Source organism: Montipora capricornis, chromosome 3 (genome assembly GCF_036669925.1).
Source record: "Montipora capricornis isolate CH-2021 chromosome 3, ASM3666992v2, whole genome shotgun sequence".
Lineage (NCBI taxonomy): Eukaryota > Metazoa > Cnidaria > Anthozoa > Scleractinia > Acroporidae > Montipora > Montipora capricornis.
The window spans coordinates 52,328,833-52,348,832 of record NC_090885.1 but is presented as its reverse complement, the minus strand read 5'-3'; the positions used below and the strand labels follow the sequence as shown (position 1 = coordinate 52,348,832).

General features: G+C 39.2%; 1 protein-coding gene across 1 annotated transcript; it reads right to left on the bottom strand.

Annotated features, from left to right (window-relative positions):
- Positions 1-8,241: 8,241 nt before the first annotated feature.
- On the bottom strand, positions 8,242-8,844 carry LOC138040552 (uncharacterized). Its single transcript, XM_068886253.1, has one exon. It carries the CDS (start codon positions 8,842-8,844, stop codon positions 8,242-8,244), a length of 603 nt encoding a protein of 200 aa, XP_068742354.1.
- Positions 8,845-20,000: the final 11,156 nt, after the last annotated feature.

Here is a 20,000-nt window from a genome sequence, read left to right as displayed (position 1 = left end):
TATTAAATTGCGGCCGATAAGCTAACAGCACTGTTTTCATAGAGCAGCATGCACAAGTTAACAGGGATTGGAATTCTCTGCGATCACACAGCAGAGTGACCCCAGCCAATTTATACAGTGGTTTGCCACCAGCAGCCCATGTAAAAAAAAAACCTATCAACAGAGTGAAAATAGGCCACTTCAGAAAATACCGCAATAATCTTTGTTTGTCCCCCCAAATTTTGCATAAGCATTGTTTTTGTTTTCCCTTGGGACCATCACTGGAAAAACTAACCAGTTTTCTACACCAAAGTTTTTGTGGTTAATCATTGGATTTTAAAATATCCATAAATCCTGAAAACCAGACGTGGAAACTCTATGGATTTTGTATGGATATTTGCCACTGCATTTTGATCTCGACAGAATATCCATGTATGGTTAATTATTTTCTATGTTATTTGTGGTAATTTCAATTACCGTGTGTGAACTAAACAAATTCCAACCATGGATTGTGGTTCACAAGTCTAATGGGGTTTAACAAATTTCCAAGGACAGTTTGTTTATCAAGTTCTCCATATTGTAAGAACTTGGAAAATCCAAAATCCAAACTTGGATTTATATCCATTAAGCAAAAAAGGTATTTAAATTATCCCACTTAACTTTGGTTTCGAAGACGACCACAAACCTCCTCAATGGAAAGTACCTTTTCCAAACTTAGTTAACATTTTATCCATGCATGAAATTACAATTGTCTCAGCTAACTTTGGTTTTCAACAATTCCACAAGTTTCATAGGGCGTTTTCCAAATTTGATCAATTCCTCTCACTTGATATGAATTAAAATAAATTAATATCCCAGTAAACTATATCATCATGTCATAGTTTTCGGTCGTACATATCTTCTTTATCACTTCTTGCAGTCAAATATGATTTAGCTGCGTCCTCCAATTTACTGCTTTGCCGTTGCAGTTATGATAATAACAGTGTACATGAATTGCAGGTTTTTGGGAGCATTTACAAAGGGATGAAGGAAACAACTCAGTGTCATCCGCCACCTTGGCTGCAGTTTACCGCAATTATCTCAGCCAGTAGTTTTTTCAACGTCATCGAAAACATCCAGTCACGGCGCTTCATATGTTCCCGCCATAATTATTCCGAAAGGTTGCGCAAGTGCCGTTGGTGTTTTCTCTTCCAAAATATGGGCTGGGGAAAGGTGTGATTCACAAATTTTTTGGTATATTACTAGCTTGCAAATGAGTGATACTGAATCAAATGATAATGAAGAAAGTAACACAAACGACAAGAAAGCAAAGAAAGTCAAATTAGGCGAGGAAGAAGAAGAAGAAGAAGAAAATGTAGGAGTACAAGGTATGACAGATTTTCTGTATTTGAAGCCCAAGTCATTCAGCGAGCCAAATGGGAATGCTCTGGGTTTTTTTTTTCTTTACTTTGTTTTTGCCTCTGAGTTCGATTACTTTCACGAAAATACAAGGTTATTTCGGCCTTCCTTAGTGTCTAAAACGTCTGGAGGGTTATACATATGGAAAATAGGTATTATAAAGCTTGCAATAATTGCCTTCTGTTGCGCTCACATTTTTAGCATAAAATTAAGCAGCATTATATTTAATTGTCAAACGTGCTTTGCTAAAACGAAAATAGTCATCTTTGATTAATTTATTTTTATTTGCTTACATTAGACTGGTCAGGGGAAAGAGTCAAAAAGTGGGCAGCGGAAGTCTTTCAAGAACACAACGCTGAAAAATTTCTAGCCAAGGAAATGACAGGGTAACGTTGCTCAGTGAACGAATCACTAATGTTGATAGTATGGAGCACCTTGGACTGCTAACACTGGGCAAGTAGGAGAAATTTAGGAGTCTTGTTGAACAGTTCAAAAGTTAGATTTACTTTCAGGTTCGTTTTTACGGTTCCGGCGGTATGTTTTGCCTAGATTAGTGTCCACAAAACCGTATCTTTTAAACTCCTAGACAAAATATATCTTCTGAGAGCTTACATCAGTTGAAAACAGGGAGAGGACAAAGTGATTTTAATTTTATAGTCAGCTTACATGTACATCTTAATTTATAATTAAGTGCCGTAGTCATTCACAAACGTGAATTAAAATTCCCCTTAATCGTTGACAGGGACCACACAATCCAGAAAATCAGCTTTATCTCTTGCTGCAACAAAACTTCAGCAATCAAAATCTGACAGGCTGTTAAAACATAATGAAAAGAAGCAACTGACTTGTGAGGAGAAGCGGATTTATAACACAAAGTAAGATATTTTTACTTAAAGAAGCAACCTTGGAATGAAGAGGGACAATTAAATTAATCCTTAAACCTTAAATTATTTTCCAGCATTATCAATAAAATTACTAGACCACTTGATCAACCAAGATAAAGATGCATGTTTCAATGTTAAAAACATCTGCTGTTCTATTTAAGAAGATGTGGAAACTTGGGATGAAATGAAGCTGACCTTTCAATTAAGGTTTAAAAGATCATATGAAAGACCTAGGGTATTAGCCAAGGGTAGAAGTTGTGAGGAAGGAACTTTAAAAGTGTGGTAATATTATATTTCTGCTTTCTTATTTTGTTGTTGCTTTTTTCTTTGACAGGAAGAAGATGGTTGTCACAGAAATTAAAAAGGCATGGTCACTTGATGAAGACATTCCTTCTTTCCGACCTCATCAAATGGATGAAGTTGTAAAGCTGAATGATTTTGTGAAACGTTTAAGTGGAGGCAAGTATTCATCCAAATATGTTTTAGCACAGTGCGTTTTCGGTGCAAATGCAATTAGAGAAATGGTCATGGGTCATATGAGAGAGCAACGAAGAAGTTTAAAAGATTCTGACATCCAAAAGGGGGATACTTCAGAGACAAATTCAAGTAATGGTGACACTGAAAGTGGCAGCTCAAGTTCTTCACCTCCACCGAGTCAGGCACCATCTATGAAAAAGGTCAAAATGTATGCAGACTACTTTCACCCAGGTTAGTGTAAAGTTTGATGTACAACCAATGCTCTTTAACAGGAATATCCATTCTCCATCTAATTGCCAGAGGATTTGCACCACAATGCACAGCTGATGTGGTATTTCTGATAAATAGTTTTTTAACCCATTGACTCCCGGAGCTTTTTTGCCAAAAACACATTTTTTGAACATTTTGGAGATTTTCCTGGATATGAACCAAATTAGCTCCAATCTACCCACAAAGGCATTTGCAACATGACAGCATGCCTTTCTCTCCACTAGCACCGCGTTTTGTGACTTTTTAAATTCTTTTTCGCCTTTTGTTAATATTCTTTAATATTTTTGCCCTTCATATATTTAAACAATGTCTTGAAACCTGATCTTATGTCTGTGATTACTGCGTATAGGAATTAGGGGTTGGTCGCAGGCAAATTCACTCAGGTGTCAAAGGGTTAAAACTGTCAAACTGAGATTATTTTTTAAGTCTTCAGACAGTAATGGACTTTGACATTCTTTCCTGCAGGTATGACACAAACAAGCTGTGAAGTTGTAGTTCTAGCTATGCTTAACAAAAACAGCATCAGCGATGTGCAAGTGGACAAGCATCTGCGACCACTGAAGAAGTTATTTAACTTGACATTATTGAGAGGCTAAGATAAAAGCATGTTTGTGCAAATGCATTATACACGCACAAATGCACCTCGTTCAAAAATGCTGGAGATATAGCAAACCTCACTAGACGGGACATTGACATTTTAAGGTCATTGTAGTGTGTTAAACCCACAACCAGCATTTGGCATTGTTCATGACTTATTAGGCTGTGAAGTTGTAGTGCTGACTGTTAAAAAAAACAGCATCACAGGTGTATAGGTGGAAAAACATCTGTGAGCACTGAAGAAATTACTTGTTTTGTTGTTAAGAGGTTAAATTTGAAACAGTTGTGTCTTTGCTATATAAGGGAAAAATTAATGCCCTGTATACACAACAATACAAGTTTATCAGACCTGAGTAGAGTGGAAAAACTGACATTTTGAGGCCATTGTAGGATTTTAGACCCTTTAACCTTCTCTAAGCACATTTTGTATTTGACATTATTTATACAAGTGTATTTATGACTGCTTTCTCAAATTATGCTATGTGTAAACGTCTTGGATTCATTGAGATGTTCATTTAAGCAATATTTAAAAAGGTTGACGATCTTGTATGTGGTTTTCTTATGATATTTTTATTCTGTAAAATCCCAATTCTGTTTACTCATGAGTTTTCCACATTATGAGCTGAGGCTTCAAACATGGAAAGAAGCTACCAACCAATTTTTGCAAATCAATTCTTTAAGCTTTAATCAGCACATTTTTCCATATTTGGAAAGCAGCTCTTCTCATCTTTGGATATATCAAACCCAAGTTTGGAAACTACGTTGTCCACAATGTTTGACTTTTAATGAAAAAAGTTTTCATTCTTTGGAAATGTGTAATTCCATACATGGAAAAGTGGCAAACCTTATGTGGACATTCAGTTGTCCACAATTGCTTAAATTTAATTTAGACTATTTTCCACCTTTGGTTTATAAAGAATACCTTATTGGATGTCAACAAAACCATAATTGGAAATCACGTTTTCCATTCTTCTTCAAGTTTAAGTGACAGTTTTTTCCCACCTTTGGAAAATTGTAATCCCAAACATGGAATTGCCAAAAACTCACTATGGCAAAAAGGCACTTTTTCCAACAAGTGATAATTTCAAGAAACCATATAAAAACCATTAGAAAACCACAAAAAAAATTAGTGTGGAAAAGTGGGTAATTTTTCCAGTGCATTGTAAGTCCCAAGAGAAACCGGAAACAATGCTTATGCAAGATTTGGGGGGACAAACAAAGAGTATTATGATATTTTCTGAAGTGGCCTATTGGACTGGGCGAAGTAGTGTGACTTATTATGTTGAAAATCACTGCTACATATGTTGCCAGTGCTTAAAATAAGACACGTTCTTTTTAAAACTGTTTGCAGTTATGACCTGATGCTAACTTGCTACATGTACCTGGTGTCAAATTGCGGACATTCAATTTGTGGCACGTGCCAGAGTAGACAGGAGGACCAGTCCGCTACAAGGTGTCCTGTGTGCAATACCACTCTCCTTTCTTACATTCCAAACATAGCTCTCAGACACATGAAAGACCATGTTTGTCCCAACGAAATAGTGAATTGCTCCTGTGGAGCCAGGGTGAGGAGGAAGGAAATGGAGCGTCACCAAGCACAGCACTGTGCTTGTCTTCCTGCTCCTTTTCCTTTAGCTTCTGGATTGGACCTTGCAAGGTAATATTTGTATGTTCTGTTTATTGTTCTTGTTGTACAGCCCTGTTAAGTCTACTTAACGTTTTAAAATCAACATTTGTGGAGAGCCGTCCACTATTCACTTTGGTTGGGTTCTATCATTGTAAATTGATTGTGAATGGCTTGTAGTGCACAGTTGTATGCCTTAGATTTTTTTAATCCCCGAGTCTGCACTTACTTCTTATATTTTTATAGTGGCACTCGTCCAAAGCTGTGGTTACGTTATGTGGACGATACTTTTGCAGTACTTGAGAGGGAAGAAACTGATCAATTTTTGCAACACCTCAACAGTCTTGATCCAAACATCAAGTTTACTTAAGAGAATCTCACAAATAATTCCTTAAGGCCTGGCTAAACTAGGAAACATTGTTGCGGAAACATTGTTGCTTGTGATGTTTCCCTCGGTGGCTAAACTAGCAGGAAACAAACAGAATGTTTTGCTGCCCCAGTGGCAAAATGAGGAAACATTGTTGCGAAAACAAATGAGCTACGCATGCGTGCAATGATAAACTTGACTTCCGAAGAAGTCTGGGGAAGGATGTTTACGTTTTCTTGTCCCCAGGGCTACGCACAATGCATGTAAATGTAACATGGCGCTCGACCTTTTCAGAAGGGGCCGACGTCAAAAAGGCAAAAAAATAGCTGCTCTGTGCATGATAATAGCTTGTTTGGACGACGAAGGAGAGGGAGCCCGAAAAAAAGGCCCAGAGAGAGATTGGCTGAGGAGAAGAGCGGAGAGAGGGTCTTATGCTGGTATTACCACAGAATTGGTGGCTGAAGACCTCCCATCGTTTAAACATTATATGGGTATGGACGTCAACTCCTTCAGTCGCCTTGTTGAGGTGATAAGCCCAAGTATCGTCAAAAGGAACACAAGAATGCGATCTCCAATATCAACCTCAGAGAGACTAGCCCTAACTTTGAGGTTCTTAGCGACAGGCGAGACATTTCGTTCTCTTGAGGTCCAGTTTCGAGTGAGCAGAACTGACAGCTCATACATTGTACTTGAAGTGTGCGAGGCCATATTATCTGAGTTGGGAGCCTTGCGTCTGCGATTTCCGTCCACAGTAGAGGAATGGAAAGGAATAGAAAACAAATTTAGTGAAAGGTGGAATTTTCCACATTGCGCAGGAGCTCTGGACAGGAAGCATGTTGTCAAACAGGTGTGTGGACAGGGCTCACTCTTTCATAACTACAAAGGGAGTAACTCCATCATGTTAATGGTTCGTGCTGGACCAAGTTATGAAATAATCTGGTGTAATGTGGGGGCAACGGGCGAGTCTCAGACGGAGGAGTATGGAATCGAACTGGTCTCCGCAATGCGCTGGAAAATGGGAAAATTAATCTTCCACTGCTCGAGCCATTACCAAACAGAACAGAAGACTGCCCCAACGTAATTATAGGGGATGACGCTTTTGCACTGAACCCGTTTTTGATGAAGCCTTATCCTCAGCAAGACCTGGACCTTGAAAGGCGGATTTGTAACTATCGTTTCTCACAAGCTTGAAGAATAGTGGAAAATGTTTTTGGCCTTCTTGCCAATCGTTGGCGAATTTTTCGTGCGCCAATTCCTCTTCAACCAAACAAAGTTGAGATTGTCACCATGGCCAATGTCACCCTTGACAACTGACTGATCAAGGGACCATCAAAAGATGTCTATGTTCCATCTGGTGTTATTGACACCGTCAATCCGTCCACCGGTGAAATTATTCCAGGTTCCTGGAGAGATGATGGTATTACATCCAAAAACTTACTGCCTTTGGCAATTCTGAGGCATGAACAAGCCATCCAACCATGCAAAAAGAGTGAGGAATGTGTTTAAAGAATATTTCAACTGTGAAGGTGTAGTTGACTGGCAATGGGACAAATGCATGTAACATTTTCTTGGACATTCAGGAAGTAAATTATTTTGTAATCTGTTCAAGAAGGTCAGACCATGATAAATGTGATATGTGTGACTGTAAGCAATTTATTGTTCTGAATTTCATTCTATGCACTGTATTAATTTTTTTTGGAAGATAGTCATAAGTTCTTCAAGTATCTTAAATTATTATCAGTGACATCAAAGATTTGACAACTAAAAAAAAGTAGGGTACTTATGCACTAATCTTGTGTTATTTTGGGCATCTCCAAAACTGTTGTCTACAAAGGTTGATTAAGAAATAGGAAGTTGCATAATAATTACACAAATTATGGTACATGTAAGTATATGGTAAATATGTAAATTACTAGGGTTTGCGGCTGCCCCTAAGGAGTCTAGTGACTGATTATATAAGTTGTGGTTGACAAGTCGCATTTTACCTTGGGTAATTTACAGAATTACTGATGCAGAAAAAAATACCTTGGTACATTGTACATGTATCAGCTTTGGCACATGAATCTACTTCAACCAGGCAAATACAAATTTAGGTAAACTTTGCAAAGGATAATTTTTACTGTGGAAGCCAATGTTTAACTTTGTAAAAAGGGCTCAGTGTAAACACAGCTACATTTGTGTCAAAATTAAAGCATAAATTCGTTCACTTTAAATTTATTCATTGATTTTACAATTAAAAATAACCTGCACGGGTGGTTTTTCATGCCTCCGAAATTCGTCAACTTTATTTTGTAAATTTTTCTTGTATTTGAATTAAAATGTACATTATCATGGAAGAAGATGATGAAAAATTGAAATTTGTTTCCATGTACAAATAAAATTAAAACTGTTATAATTACAGTTATTTTCTTCCATAAAGAGTAATTTTTTTATCCAAATGTATTAGTATCAGCAATTCGGCGTATGGGAATCTCCACACAACATAATATTAAATGGAGTCATGTAGAACACAATGGCACGTAGAACAATCCTGATATTTATAAGGTGGAAAACTGACTAGGGAAGTATTGTTCAGCCGCTCTAGCTACTGGAGCTCCATATATTGGGTTATATGAGATGAACTCTATGTGACCAGTGGTAATTTGCTAAGAGCCATGAACTTCAGCCTCAAACAGGATGTCGTTAATTTTTTTCTTCGTTAGCATCCTTTCTTGTGGACTAAAGCGAGCTAGTGTTCTGGCAACCACCATCCCAAACGTGTCCTCTTCAGAGAGTTCAGCTGCTGTTGTTGGCGCTTCATTCACTTCTTTCAATATTCCCACAGCTCTATCGAGGAGTGTCATTCTCTTATGGTCAAAGTCTACCTTGGTCTTCTTCGGAGTCATGGTAGCCGGGGGGAATTCATTTTCATCATCTTGCGTTACCTTTATTTTCATTGTGTCAAAGCCCTTTGTGGCATTGTTGACAATAATAAGGAACTTCAACATTTTGTACCACTTCCAAGAGGAGTGATAGACGTCGCTTGTCGATTGACCGGACTTCTTTTTTCTTTCCAGGGCTTGTTCCCTCATAAACTGAGACCTGATAATTTTCCACTTGCTCTTGTAATCCTCCCGGCTCATATCAGATTTGTCGGACACCAGTGAATCGATTTGGAAGTAAGCCACCTCGTTACTGTCCCTGTTCATGTAGTCCTTTTGACGCACGTCCCAGAGACAAGGCCTTTCCTCATACAGCGTGATCAGCATTTCGATTTCTTCATCGTTCCAATTCCTTTCCCTTCCTTTCCCTTTTTTTGAGCTTGACCTGCTTCAATTTCTTCGCAGCCGGCCATTTTAATTGTCAGTACGATCGCCGTTGCTAGGAAACACTATTCTTGATTGAGCGAGCGGCACTGGAAACTAATCAACATTGTTTTCATCGTGGCTAAACTAGGAAACACGTTGCAGACGCAAAATTTGTGTCCAGGAAACAAAAATGTTTTTGACTTCAGGCAAAAACGTTTTTTGTTTCCGAGCAGCAAAATTCGTTTCCGCAACATATGTTTCCCGCGCGGCTAAACTGGGAAACCTATGCGTCCACAGCAATGTTTCCTTGTTTAGCCAGGCCTTTACCGTTACTTGATTGCCTCGTCACTATCAATGAAGATGGCTCACTGTCTACATCTGTATACCGTAAACCAACTCATCCGGATCAATATTTGCAGTTCAATTCACATCACCCATTGATTCATAAACTCGGGGTCATCAGGACCCTGGAGCACAGAGCTAACGTAGTCATCAGTGAAACAGCTGAGCAGGAAAAGGAAAATGCACATATTAGACGTTTTCTACGCAAATGTGGTTACCCAGATTGGGGCCTCCCAGAAGGCGGGGGCAAGGAACAGACAGACTAACAAAACGGACCGAGGTGACAAGGGACAGGGATGGACAACAAGAGCAAACATCACGATCCCTTATGTAGCAGGTATTTCAGAGAAAATCAAGAATGCTTTTAAGGCCCACAGCATTTCTACTTGTTACAAGCCTTGGAACACCCTGAGACAAAAGCTAGTTTGAGTGAAGGACAGTGTTCCCAAAGTGAAACGAGCTAATATAGTTTATGGAGTAAAGTGTGGGGACAACGATTGTCAGGAACGCTACGTGGCACAAGAATGAACCAGCATCGAAGACCAAGCTCTAATCCAGCACAGACCTCAGCGGTGTATACACATTTGAAATCCACTGGTCACGCATTCACTCTGACAGAGGTGGTGGTCTTAGACAGAGAAGAGCACTGGCACAGGAGAGGAGTTAAAGAGGCCATTTGGGAGACAGTTGAAAACCCCTCTCTAGATAGGAAGGGAGGGCTCAGACACTCATTGTCACATACATGGGATAGGACAATGAGGCTGATTGGTAACGGCTTGTCACGTGGCACTTCTGTCACGTGACAACTTGTCAGTTGCCTGAAGAAGATCGTTAGATATGGTCATAACATTGTTTTGTTTATGAAACAATTTTCACTTTTAGTTCCAGATAATGATTTAAATCTACTCGAGTTAATTATTCTTCTACTGGATGAATCAAAAGATTCACGCTTGTCATCTATCATAGGTTTTAAATTACTGCAAATCTTTGCCCCGCTGAAGGATGTTCCCAACAATGTTGACCTTGATTGACCTAGTTGTTAAATTTCAAAACGACCACGCAGTTCTAAGCGTTTTTTTAAGCGTTACTTCTAAATTAGACTATGCTAAAAATGTTCATGTGAAAGTACCGTTACCAGCTTAACTTTGTAAGTAAAGTGGGGGTTCAATAATATTCTCACACATTTGTTCCTTCCAGCTTTTTCATCCAAAAGACAAGAAACGATGCCAAGAGAGTTAACATCAGCTGTGGTCACATCAAGTTAAAGGAACGGAGAGGCCATGGCCTTATACTACCAGGATGGAGGGAACAAAATTGCTACAATCATAGACAAAAGTAGTTGGGAAGGTTATGAAAATGAACAGAGGCCATGGCCTTATACTACCAGGAAGGAGGGAACACAAATGCTACAATCATAGACAAAAGTAGTTGGGAAGGTTATGTAAATGAACCACACCAGAGCTGTATTTCAACCCGCTTCTGTTAAAGATCAAAAGAAATAGTTTCACTTTGTCTTACATAGCCCCCCTCCCCCCTATTCAATGTTGGAAGGTAACTCAACAATTTCCCACTGAAACCATTCAGTTTTGCACAACATTGAAGGAGGGGGGAGGGGAGAGAAGCAATGAAGACTTCAAAAGTGCTAACCTTCCCAACAGTTTTGTCTAGGTAGTTAATTGCTGCAAAATTGAATTAGCACCTTTCCTGACAGAAAAATCTTAAGGGTTTACAGCTCCGATACAAGAGGGTGAGAGGAGGGGAGGGTGCAAGTGTTCTTAATTCTTAAACATGTTTCAGGGAAAATAAAACAGCTGGTTGGACACTTTTGGATTAAGAATGTCGGTTCCATAAAAAGAAAGAAAGAATTTGAATCAATTATCGGGAGACATACACAAACAGTGGTGACAAACATAATAGTCCATGGGCCAGAGCCACTCAAACGTACCAATTCGAGGGATCAGCCAAGAGTGGTACGGATTTGAAGCTTGTCCGAAGGTGATTCCAAAAAGTCATGATATCAATCTAAAATCGGTAGCTTTTTTGTATTTTTGAAGCATTGAAATCACGTGAAAGCCCGGTTTTGCATGAAAACTAGGCTGAATTTTAAGAGTGCTATAGAATTTATTTTTCTAAGTAAAAACTTTATTTATGGTATCAAAATATAAGAAAGAAGCGTTTTTCATAGTTTAATTGTGTTATATTTGGATATTTTTCAAAAAAACGACAACATAAACAATAGTTTATTAGGAGCCTGTAACCGCAATGCATCATGGGTAAAATTCAAGATGGCGACTGCAAGTGAGGCACGTGAGTGTTTGTTTCTCGCTATTTTATTATCTTTTTTAATAAAGAAATTAAAACCAGAAGGAACAATTATTATTGCACGTTAATAAATCACTATTAATATCTTAGGAGTGCTCTGAATTTTGGCAATAAAGAGTAAACATATTTACAAAACTTACAGTCATTAGAGAGGTGAATGGAGGTTTGATCATTAAATAAACTGACTCTCACCAGTCAGAGCATTTTCAAACTATCCCTCCGGACTTAGAATAATGGAGCCTATGGCACTAAGTGTAGGCTAATGAAGGATACCGTGCTCGAATTTTCTTGTTACATTTCAAGAAGGAGATAATGAAAAAGTTAGCCATTCGAGCTCGCCAATAGCTAGAAAGTCGAGAACTGTAAGGAAGCCAGAGCAATCTTGTTATTTTATAACCCCCTAATGTAGTTGATAAATACTTTCTGCAGTGTTTCTTTACATCGCAGACGATATCTTCGTACTATGTATTTTTACTTTTGATCCAAAGGAGCCAAACGAAAAGTCATAGATGACAGAGAAAAGGATAAACGACAACGGAGAGAGGAAGAATGCATAATTCACTGTTGCAATGACACAGGAGAATTCGCAACCTTAAAGGACCTTGCGTCCTGGAAAACACTTTTAAATGCTGCAACTATTCGTAACCACTAGCGGATTCTTTAGATCGCCAAAACTCTTGAAGAAGGAGAACTACCTAAAGTTACTTACCATAGGCAAAGCCGTAGCATATTTATGCTGAAGAGAAACCTTGACAATTTATCTGGATGCTAAAGAGAGAGCAAATTGTTACTCCACCGACAGTCGCAGATCTTCCATCCGACAACCCAAGGCCAATCCTAGTAGAATTTATCAGTGGGTTTTGTGAAAAAGATAAATACACCAGGAATTCTTGCACAAGGGAGGAACTGATTCAGTGCGTGGATATGTGTGCCAATGAAACAATGATCACAGAATCTTGGCTGTCGTCTCTAGAGAGCTTGTGGCTGCCGAAGCGTGCTACCATAAATCATGCTACGGCAATTACACCCGAAATATCCCTTTTAGTGGTGATAAGAAAGAAGGCAACGAGTATATCGAATATTCCCGTGCCGAATTGCAGGGGTATGAGAAATTGTTCAACTACATTAGAACCGGTAATCGCTAGTAGTTGTGGTCCTTCAGTAGCATTTGGAGTAATGATTGCAAGTTCGAATGAGGCCTAACACTACTGTGAAGTTTTTGTACCCAATTATTCCATCAGGGATCAACCCTAGTATTGGAATTGGGCCCACACAAGGACAGAGAAAAACTCTGACCAGGGTGGGATTTGAACCCACGACCTTAGATCACCGTTGCTCTACCGACTGAGCTACAAGGCCAGAACGGGAACTGGCCGTGGGTATGTGAGATGTTATACACAAGGACAAGTTCGGCGACTGACATGTCTACCGTGTATCAAGTCCTGACGACGTCGCTTCAGATCACAGAAACCTTGAGTCTCCAAAGCATTGTTGTTGTGTTTGACCAAGTGCTGTACGCCAAAGCTACCGAGATAAAATGGAAACACAGTGCCCACTTCAATGATATTGTTTTGAGAATGGGAGTTTTTCATACCATTTGTACGTTCTTGGCGGTGATAGGAAAGCGTTTCCAGGACGTTGGTTTGCAAGATGTATGCATGGAATCTGGAGTGATTGCTGACGGATCCCCGGCTGGCGTTTTGGAAGGTTGTAGCTATAATCGTGCCAACCAGTTTCACAAGCTTATGTTCGAAGCTCTTCACCGACTAGTGTGGAATGGGTTTCAGGGGTGGATTGAAGAACACCACGAAGACAAGAAACCTTGTGTGGATGAGCTCATGAAAGGACTGAAGCCACTCATTGATTCTACATGTGAACCAGAGTTTCAGGACGTCATGAGAAGTCCCTTATTTGAAGAGGTCTTACAGCTATTTCTGTCATATTCACACCACCTTCGTCATAGTAACAAAAAGCATTCGAAGTTCTGGATGTCGTATGTTGACATGGTCGAGGTGCTACTGGGATTGATAAGAGCAGCTAGGGAGGGAAACTGGTCAATGCACCTCTCTTCTCTCAGAGGAATTGTCCCCTGGTGCTTCACGTATGATAATGTCAATTACGCCAGGTACCTCTCAGCGTATCTCTCGGAATATGTCTCATCTTCCCGAGGAGCACCCAGACACGTTCGAGTATCTAAGTTTGGCAGGACTTTCTGTTCAGCTCAGCAACAGCAATCCTTTTGGGAGAGTAAGTCTTCAACAAACATGTGAAGAGAAAGTAATTAAGGACACTCAAACCTCAGGAGGCACGAAAGGATTCAGCCTAAAACCCAGCGCCGTAAGCAAGTACTATTTGGAGGCGGAATATCGAAGCATGTTCCTCAGACAACATAAGGACATGCTGCATATCAACAGCTCTTCTTCGAAACACAATGACTTACAGCACTCAAAGATCACGCGTGATGAACCTGACGTTAATTAACAACATAATTTCATTACTACAAGATACTTGGCTAAATCCCTTCAACCCCGACCTTCAAGATCTTGTCTGTCTATCGACCGGAAAGTCGCCTCTTTTGAAGTAGAGGATGAACAGCGTCTCGAATGTAAAATTCCACGACATCTTGAAGAAAGCCAAGCTAAGACCTTTACTGACCTCAACAAAAAGATAAAGGTTAAAGCTTCTAACAACCAGGAAGTTGTTCTTAAAGCCAAGAGAAGATTGTTTGCACAAATGATTGTAATCGCAGACAGACGAAATTTGCAAATCAGTGAAGTCCTCGCCCATCCTCTCGGACCACTCCCATGGACACTGGCTAAGCCAGATGACACATTGTGCAAGACGAATAAAGCCTCCTTGGCAAAGGAACTCCAAAAGAATGTACAAGCAGGAGATGTTATTCCTCAACCCTCAGCATGCTTGATAGATGGCATGGCTTTAGTTCAGCGTCTAAAAGGTGACCAGAAAACATTTGCTGAGATTGCCGAGTCTCTATTTAGTATGACGTGAGACGAAGGCACTTCGGGGGACAGAATTGATGTCATATTCGATGATTACTGAGACAACTCAATAAAGAACGTGGAACGAGAGAACAGAAGGGAAGGTTGAGGAAGCCAGTTTTGTAACCTCCAAGCTTTTCACAAGGTCAAACAATGGCAAAAATTCCTGTGCAGATAGTCGAGCGAATTGGAGCAAGTACATGCAGATCATTGCCGGAATTCCATGCGTTTACTGGCTGTGATACAGTCAGTGCGTTTCAGGGACAGGGGAAGGTACTGGTGTTTCGGATCATGGCACAAAATCAAGGGTTCCAGGAAGTATTCCAGGGACTTGGAAGGCAATGGCTGCTGTCTAACGAGCTCTATCGTGACCTCCAGAGGTTTACCTGCGCTATGTACTGCAAGAATGCGGGAACAAATGAAGTCAATGAGCTACGATACCAGTTGTTCTGCTTGAAGAAAGGGGATGTTAATTCCAATCAGCTACCTCCCTGTGATGACTCACTTCGCAAGCATGCACTGAGAGCTAACTACCAGGCTGCAATTTGGAAACGAAGTCTTCAACGATGCCTCAAAATACCTTTGCCTCTTGGATGTGGCTGGTGATTGATTGGATGGGTGGTCTACCAGCCCCGAAAGCAGTTCTGGAACTGTTGCCTTGCCAATGCAGCAGGTCCTGTACGCTTCCATCATGCTTCTGCATGGCAAATGGCCTGAAATGCACTGACCTCTGTCGCCTTCAGGATTGCAACAACAGGTGCGACGATGATGTCGTGCCTGATAATGGAAATGACGATGACCATGACGATGACCATGACGATGAGAGCTGCGATAGCGGGTAAGGCTTTTGTTATGAAATATCCTGTCGCCTTTAAGGAAGTAAAACTAGTTACGGGGAAAAATACATCCTTAGTTTCGCTGAATCAGCTGTTGCGTATCACTTGTGTGAGCCGTAGTCATCAGCAAGTTTACCAGTAAGCTGGTTTAATTTTAGCAGTAACGGAATGTTTTTATCTTCTAGTGAAACTGATGCTTGAATTGTACAAAACTAGTATAAATGGTGTTCTGCGATGGGTGCATAAAAGGCAGACTGTCGTGGACGGGGACGTTTATCAGACTGACTTAAGGGAGATCATTACAGGCTATAGCTAATCAGATTACAACTGATGTAAAGGCTCTTAATAACTGTTAATATTCTAGTTCGTCGAAAAAACATACAAACTATTCGGCGACATATCCAATGGGGCTGTACAAGGGAAAGTATCCTGTATCCTTGGTAACCGTTTTCATGGTAACCAAATCAGTCAAATATTTTTTAAAATGAATAACCAATGGGGTACCATAAAATGTCCAAGTATAGTTTGATTTTTGCTACATGGTCAAAAGATACCAATTTTTCCATGCATTTCCCTATTTATAAATATAATAGCAGTTTCTTGGCAACTATTGACATTCACTGTGAAGCGATATTTCACTGATATCAATATATGTCGTAATATGTTATGATTTGAATACTTATTAAATTGAAACATAGAATTTGGGGCATTATGAGTACATCAAAGTTACAAAGCAAACTTCACGATTTTGCTATGAGTAAAAAGAAAAACATCCAAAGGCGAAAAATACCATTTCTACGGTATTCGTTGCCAAGGCAACGAAATAAACACACAAAGGTCTAATAGATATACATAACATATTAAAGTATCACTTCTTGCGTATATCTTGGTCCAAAGATATTAATTTTTAATGTTAAGCATCATCCAAAAATTGCCGGATTTTTTATCCTACCAAATGTCAGCTCATTTCACTAAAAAAGCTACCGATTCAGCGTTGATATCATGGAGTTTCATAAACTTCAATAAATGTAGATTTAAAAAAATCCATGATAGCACTGGTCCCTCCAATTGGTACAAAAAACCCTATTTTGGGGGTCTTGGCCCAGGAAAAAGCAGACTTTCCACAATGAGCGTATTGTTTTGAAAGAAAACGGTGGTGTTATTAGAGAACAAAAGCAAGTCGCTGAGGTTTTGGAAGAATATTTTTCAAGCTCTCAGCACACTGATTTCAATCAAGTGCCCCCAAAGTCATACCAGACAATAAAAGTTCATCAATCCCGCCCCTTCACCTTAACATACACAAGTCCTGGAGAAGTGAAGAGAATTATGAAGAATCTTAAGACACAAAGCTACTGGTAATGATCAAATTCCAGCTTGAGCCGTCAAAGAATCAGCTGAAATTCTGTGTCAGCTTTTCAGCTGCTTAATGAATTTTCTATTTGAAAGGGGAAAAATGCCTTCGAGTTGGAAACTAGGTGAAATTGTCCCGGTCCACAAGAACGACTGTACGTAAAAAAGACTAACTATCGCCCTATAACAATCTTGCCGGTCTTATCCAAAGTTTTTGAAAAACTCGTTCACTCAAGACTTGCTTCACACTTTGAAAGATGTTTATCATAACAATGTCTATACATATAGAGATTGTCATGGGTGCAACACAGCTATCCTTAGCCTCACTGAACAATATAAGAAAGAATTAGATAATCATAAAGTTATTAGTTTGGTGTCTATGGACTAGTCAAAAGCATTTGACACCCTTCCCCAGAATCTTATTGTCAAAAAGCTTGAAGATTACGGAGGAGACTCAAAAGTTATCAACCTCGTTACGAATTACTTAAGCCACAGACAGCAACGTGTTAGATTGAGTGGACACAACTCTTCTATGAAAACTATTATGAAGGGTGTCCCACAGGGATAAATCTTAGGTCCCATTCTCTTTAATATCTTCATGAATGGCCTGTTGTATGCTATAGATAAATGCACACTATTTATCTATGCCGATGACACTCAATTGTTTAAGTCTGCGGAAGATATCGACCAGGTTGAATATGCCATAAATGCCGATCTGAAAAAAGTTGATGAGTGGTATGAATTCAATCAAATGAAAAGAAACCATTCAAAATATCAAGCAATCACTTTTTGAAGGGTCGAGAGAATTCCTGTGTTGACCTGTGAAGGAACCGTTATCCCTATTCAAGACGAAATGGAACTCCTTGGCGTCACTATCGATAATAAGTTTAAGTTTGAGGGACAGATTCGTAAAATCTGACGTAAAGTTAGTCAACAGATTGCTGTTCTCAATCGTTTGAAGAAAATATTGCCTTTTGAACTGAGGTTACATATATATCGAGCTTTCATTGCACCGCATTTCAATTATTGCTCAGAGTCGTGGCATCACTGCAGTGAAAGAGGTTGCACCAAACTTGAAAAAACTAATGAACGAGCCCTTCGCTTTGTGACCCAAGTCAACTACGTACAAGGCGATGTTAAAACAACTAAACCTGCTGTCACCACTTAATCAAAGAATTGTTAACATGGCCACCAGTGTCTACAAAGCTATCCATGGGTATAAAGTCCCTAAAGGAATAGGATAGCTATTGGATGAACGATCAACTACTTATAATCTTAGAGGAAAACATATCCTCGAGCTACCCAAAGTGAATACAACCACCTATGGACTTAAATCGTGGCGTTACACTGCAGCTAAGATTTGGAACGCTCTTCCAGATCAGTTCCGTGCCGCTAATAACATTGGAACATTTAAGAACTTAATGTCTAACATGGATTTCTCAAATTTTATATTTTAATTGTGCAAATACTTGTAGATACTTATTGCTTAGTTTATAATCTTGTGATCCACTCTTAGTTTTGATATATTTTTCATTGCACATATATTTTTATATAGGTTTTTATGAGCTATGTTCTCTTTTTATTATGTTTCGTTTACTTATTTATTTATTTATTTTTCGTGGTATGTCTGAGAAGTAGCTAATAGATAAGAACATTTACCACGTTAAATAAAGGTATTGTATTGTATTGTATTCTATTGTATGGACTATTGTATTTTTTTCCTTGACGTTTCGTATGCTTCTTAATAGATCCTCAGAATTGATCGCTAATACAAAATTTGAATTTATATTTGTACAATTACTAACTTATCAACTATTAATAATCTTTGTCACCTCTATTGTTATTTCGTTAGTAATTGCATATGTCTAAATCAAAATTTGCATTAGCCGTCACTTCTGAGGATGTATGAGGAGCAAACAAAACGTCAAGAAAAAAATTGGCTCTTCATTCAAGTTCGTCTTCATTGCAGATACAAAATGATTCGATACTTACGGTTCCCATTGGTATATTATTTGCATATAGTAACATTAAACTTGTCAGTTATTACCACGAATTCACTGCAGTCTTTGATAAAATTGATTTCTTGAAATAGAAATAGTACGTTTGGTTAATTATTAATCACTTCAGAAAATACTGAGGTTTGGAGGCCATAAAACTTGAAATTCATAGTAATGCAGTGACACAATATTCAGTATTCCAATGTCTATCTTCAAGCAGCCTCGTTCAGTAATACAGTGGAACCCCGCCATACGACCATCCCGTTATTACCACCACTTTTTTAAGGCCCGAACAAAAGCCCACTCATTTTCTTATCTGAAAACCCTGTTAATCCGACCCACCTCGTTACTATGACCAACGACCACTTTTTGGAGTCCTCAGTCGTTAACTACCCCGTTAATACGACCAGTCAAAATGCTTGGTGGGGCTGCTGAATGAAAACAGACACACTCTGACAAACAATAACGCATCAATATTTCATTGAATGTTTTTTAGCCAAAGGTGTTAGTGGTTAGCATGACATCCGGTAAATTGCAGTGTTCAGTAAAAAGGATGCGTTTTTTTAATACAGTACCACAAAAGATCTGATAGATTTAACTTTGCAGCATTTCGAGGCTCTCAAAGTTATTTTGCCTTCTTGTTTCTGCTGCCTTCCAATGTGGCTTTTCTCTTCAAGTCCATTTCCTGTTCTGTTCGGTTATTTGAAATGTCTAATATCTTGTTAAGCATATTAACGTTTCTTGGCTGTCCAGTAAACTTCTAAACGCATGGGATTTCCATCCCGTATCCTCCCCCAAGATTAACAACAACTTAAACTTGTGCTTTTGCTTCCATTACTTGGTTTCGTTTACAGTTACATTGTTCAGTTGCACAATCTCGTTCCCAGAGGCCGCGATCCTTTTGGTCAGCGACGGGGATTTAGTCCGCCGATCGCAGACTTCCGGTTACACTGCGCAGAATCGAAGGTAGGTCCCAAGATGTCGTCCAAGATGTCAGAGGGAAGTGACACATTTCTGGAAGGAGTAAAATATGGATTAGAAAAAGTTGGAAAGGCAAATATTATGCTCAAACAGCAACAAGAAGAGATCCTGAAAATAATCGCTTTGAAGCAAAAAGCGCTTCTCCCAACTGGTTAGGGAAAATCTTTAATATATCAAATAATTCCACTTTTGATGGATTATATGGATTCTGGCGAGAGACCAACCCAAATGAAGTTTATTGTCTTAGTGGTGTCACCGATCAATGCCTTGATAAGGGATCAGGTAACAAA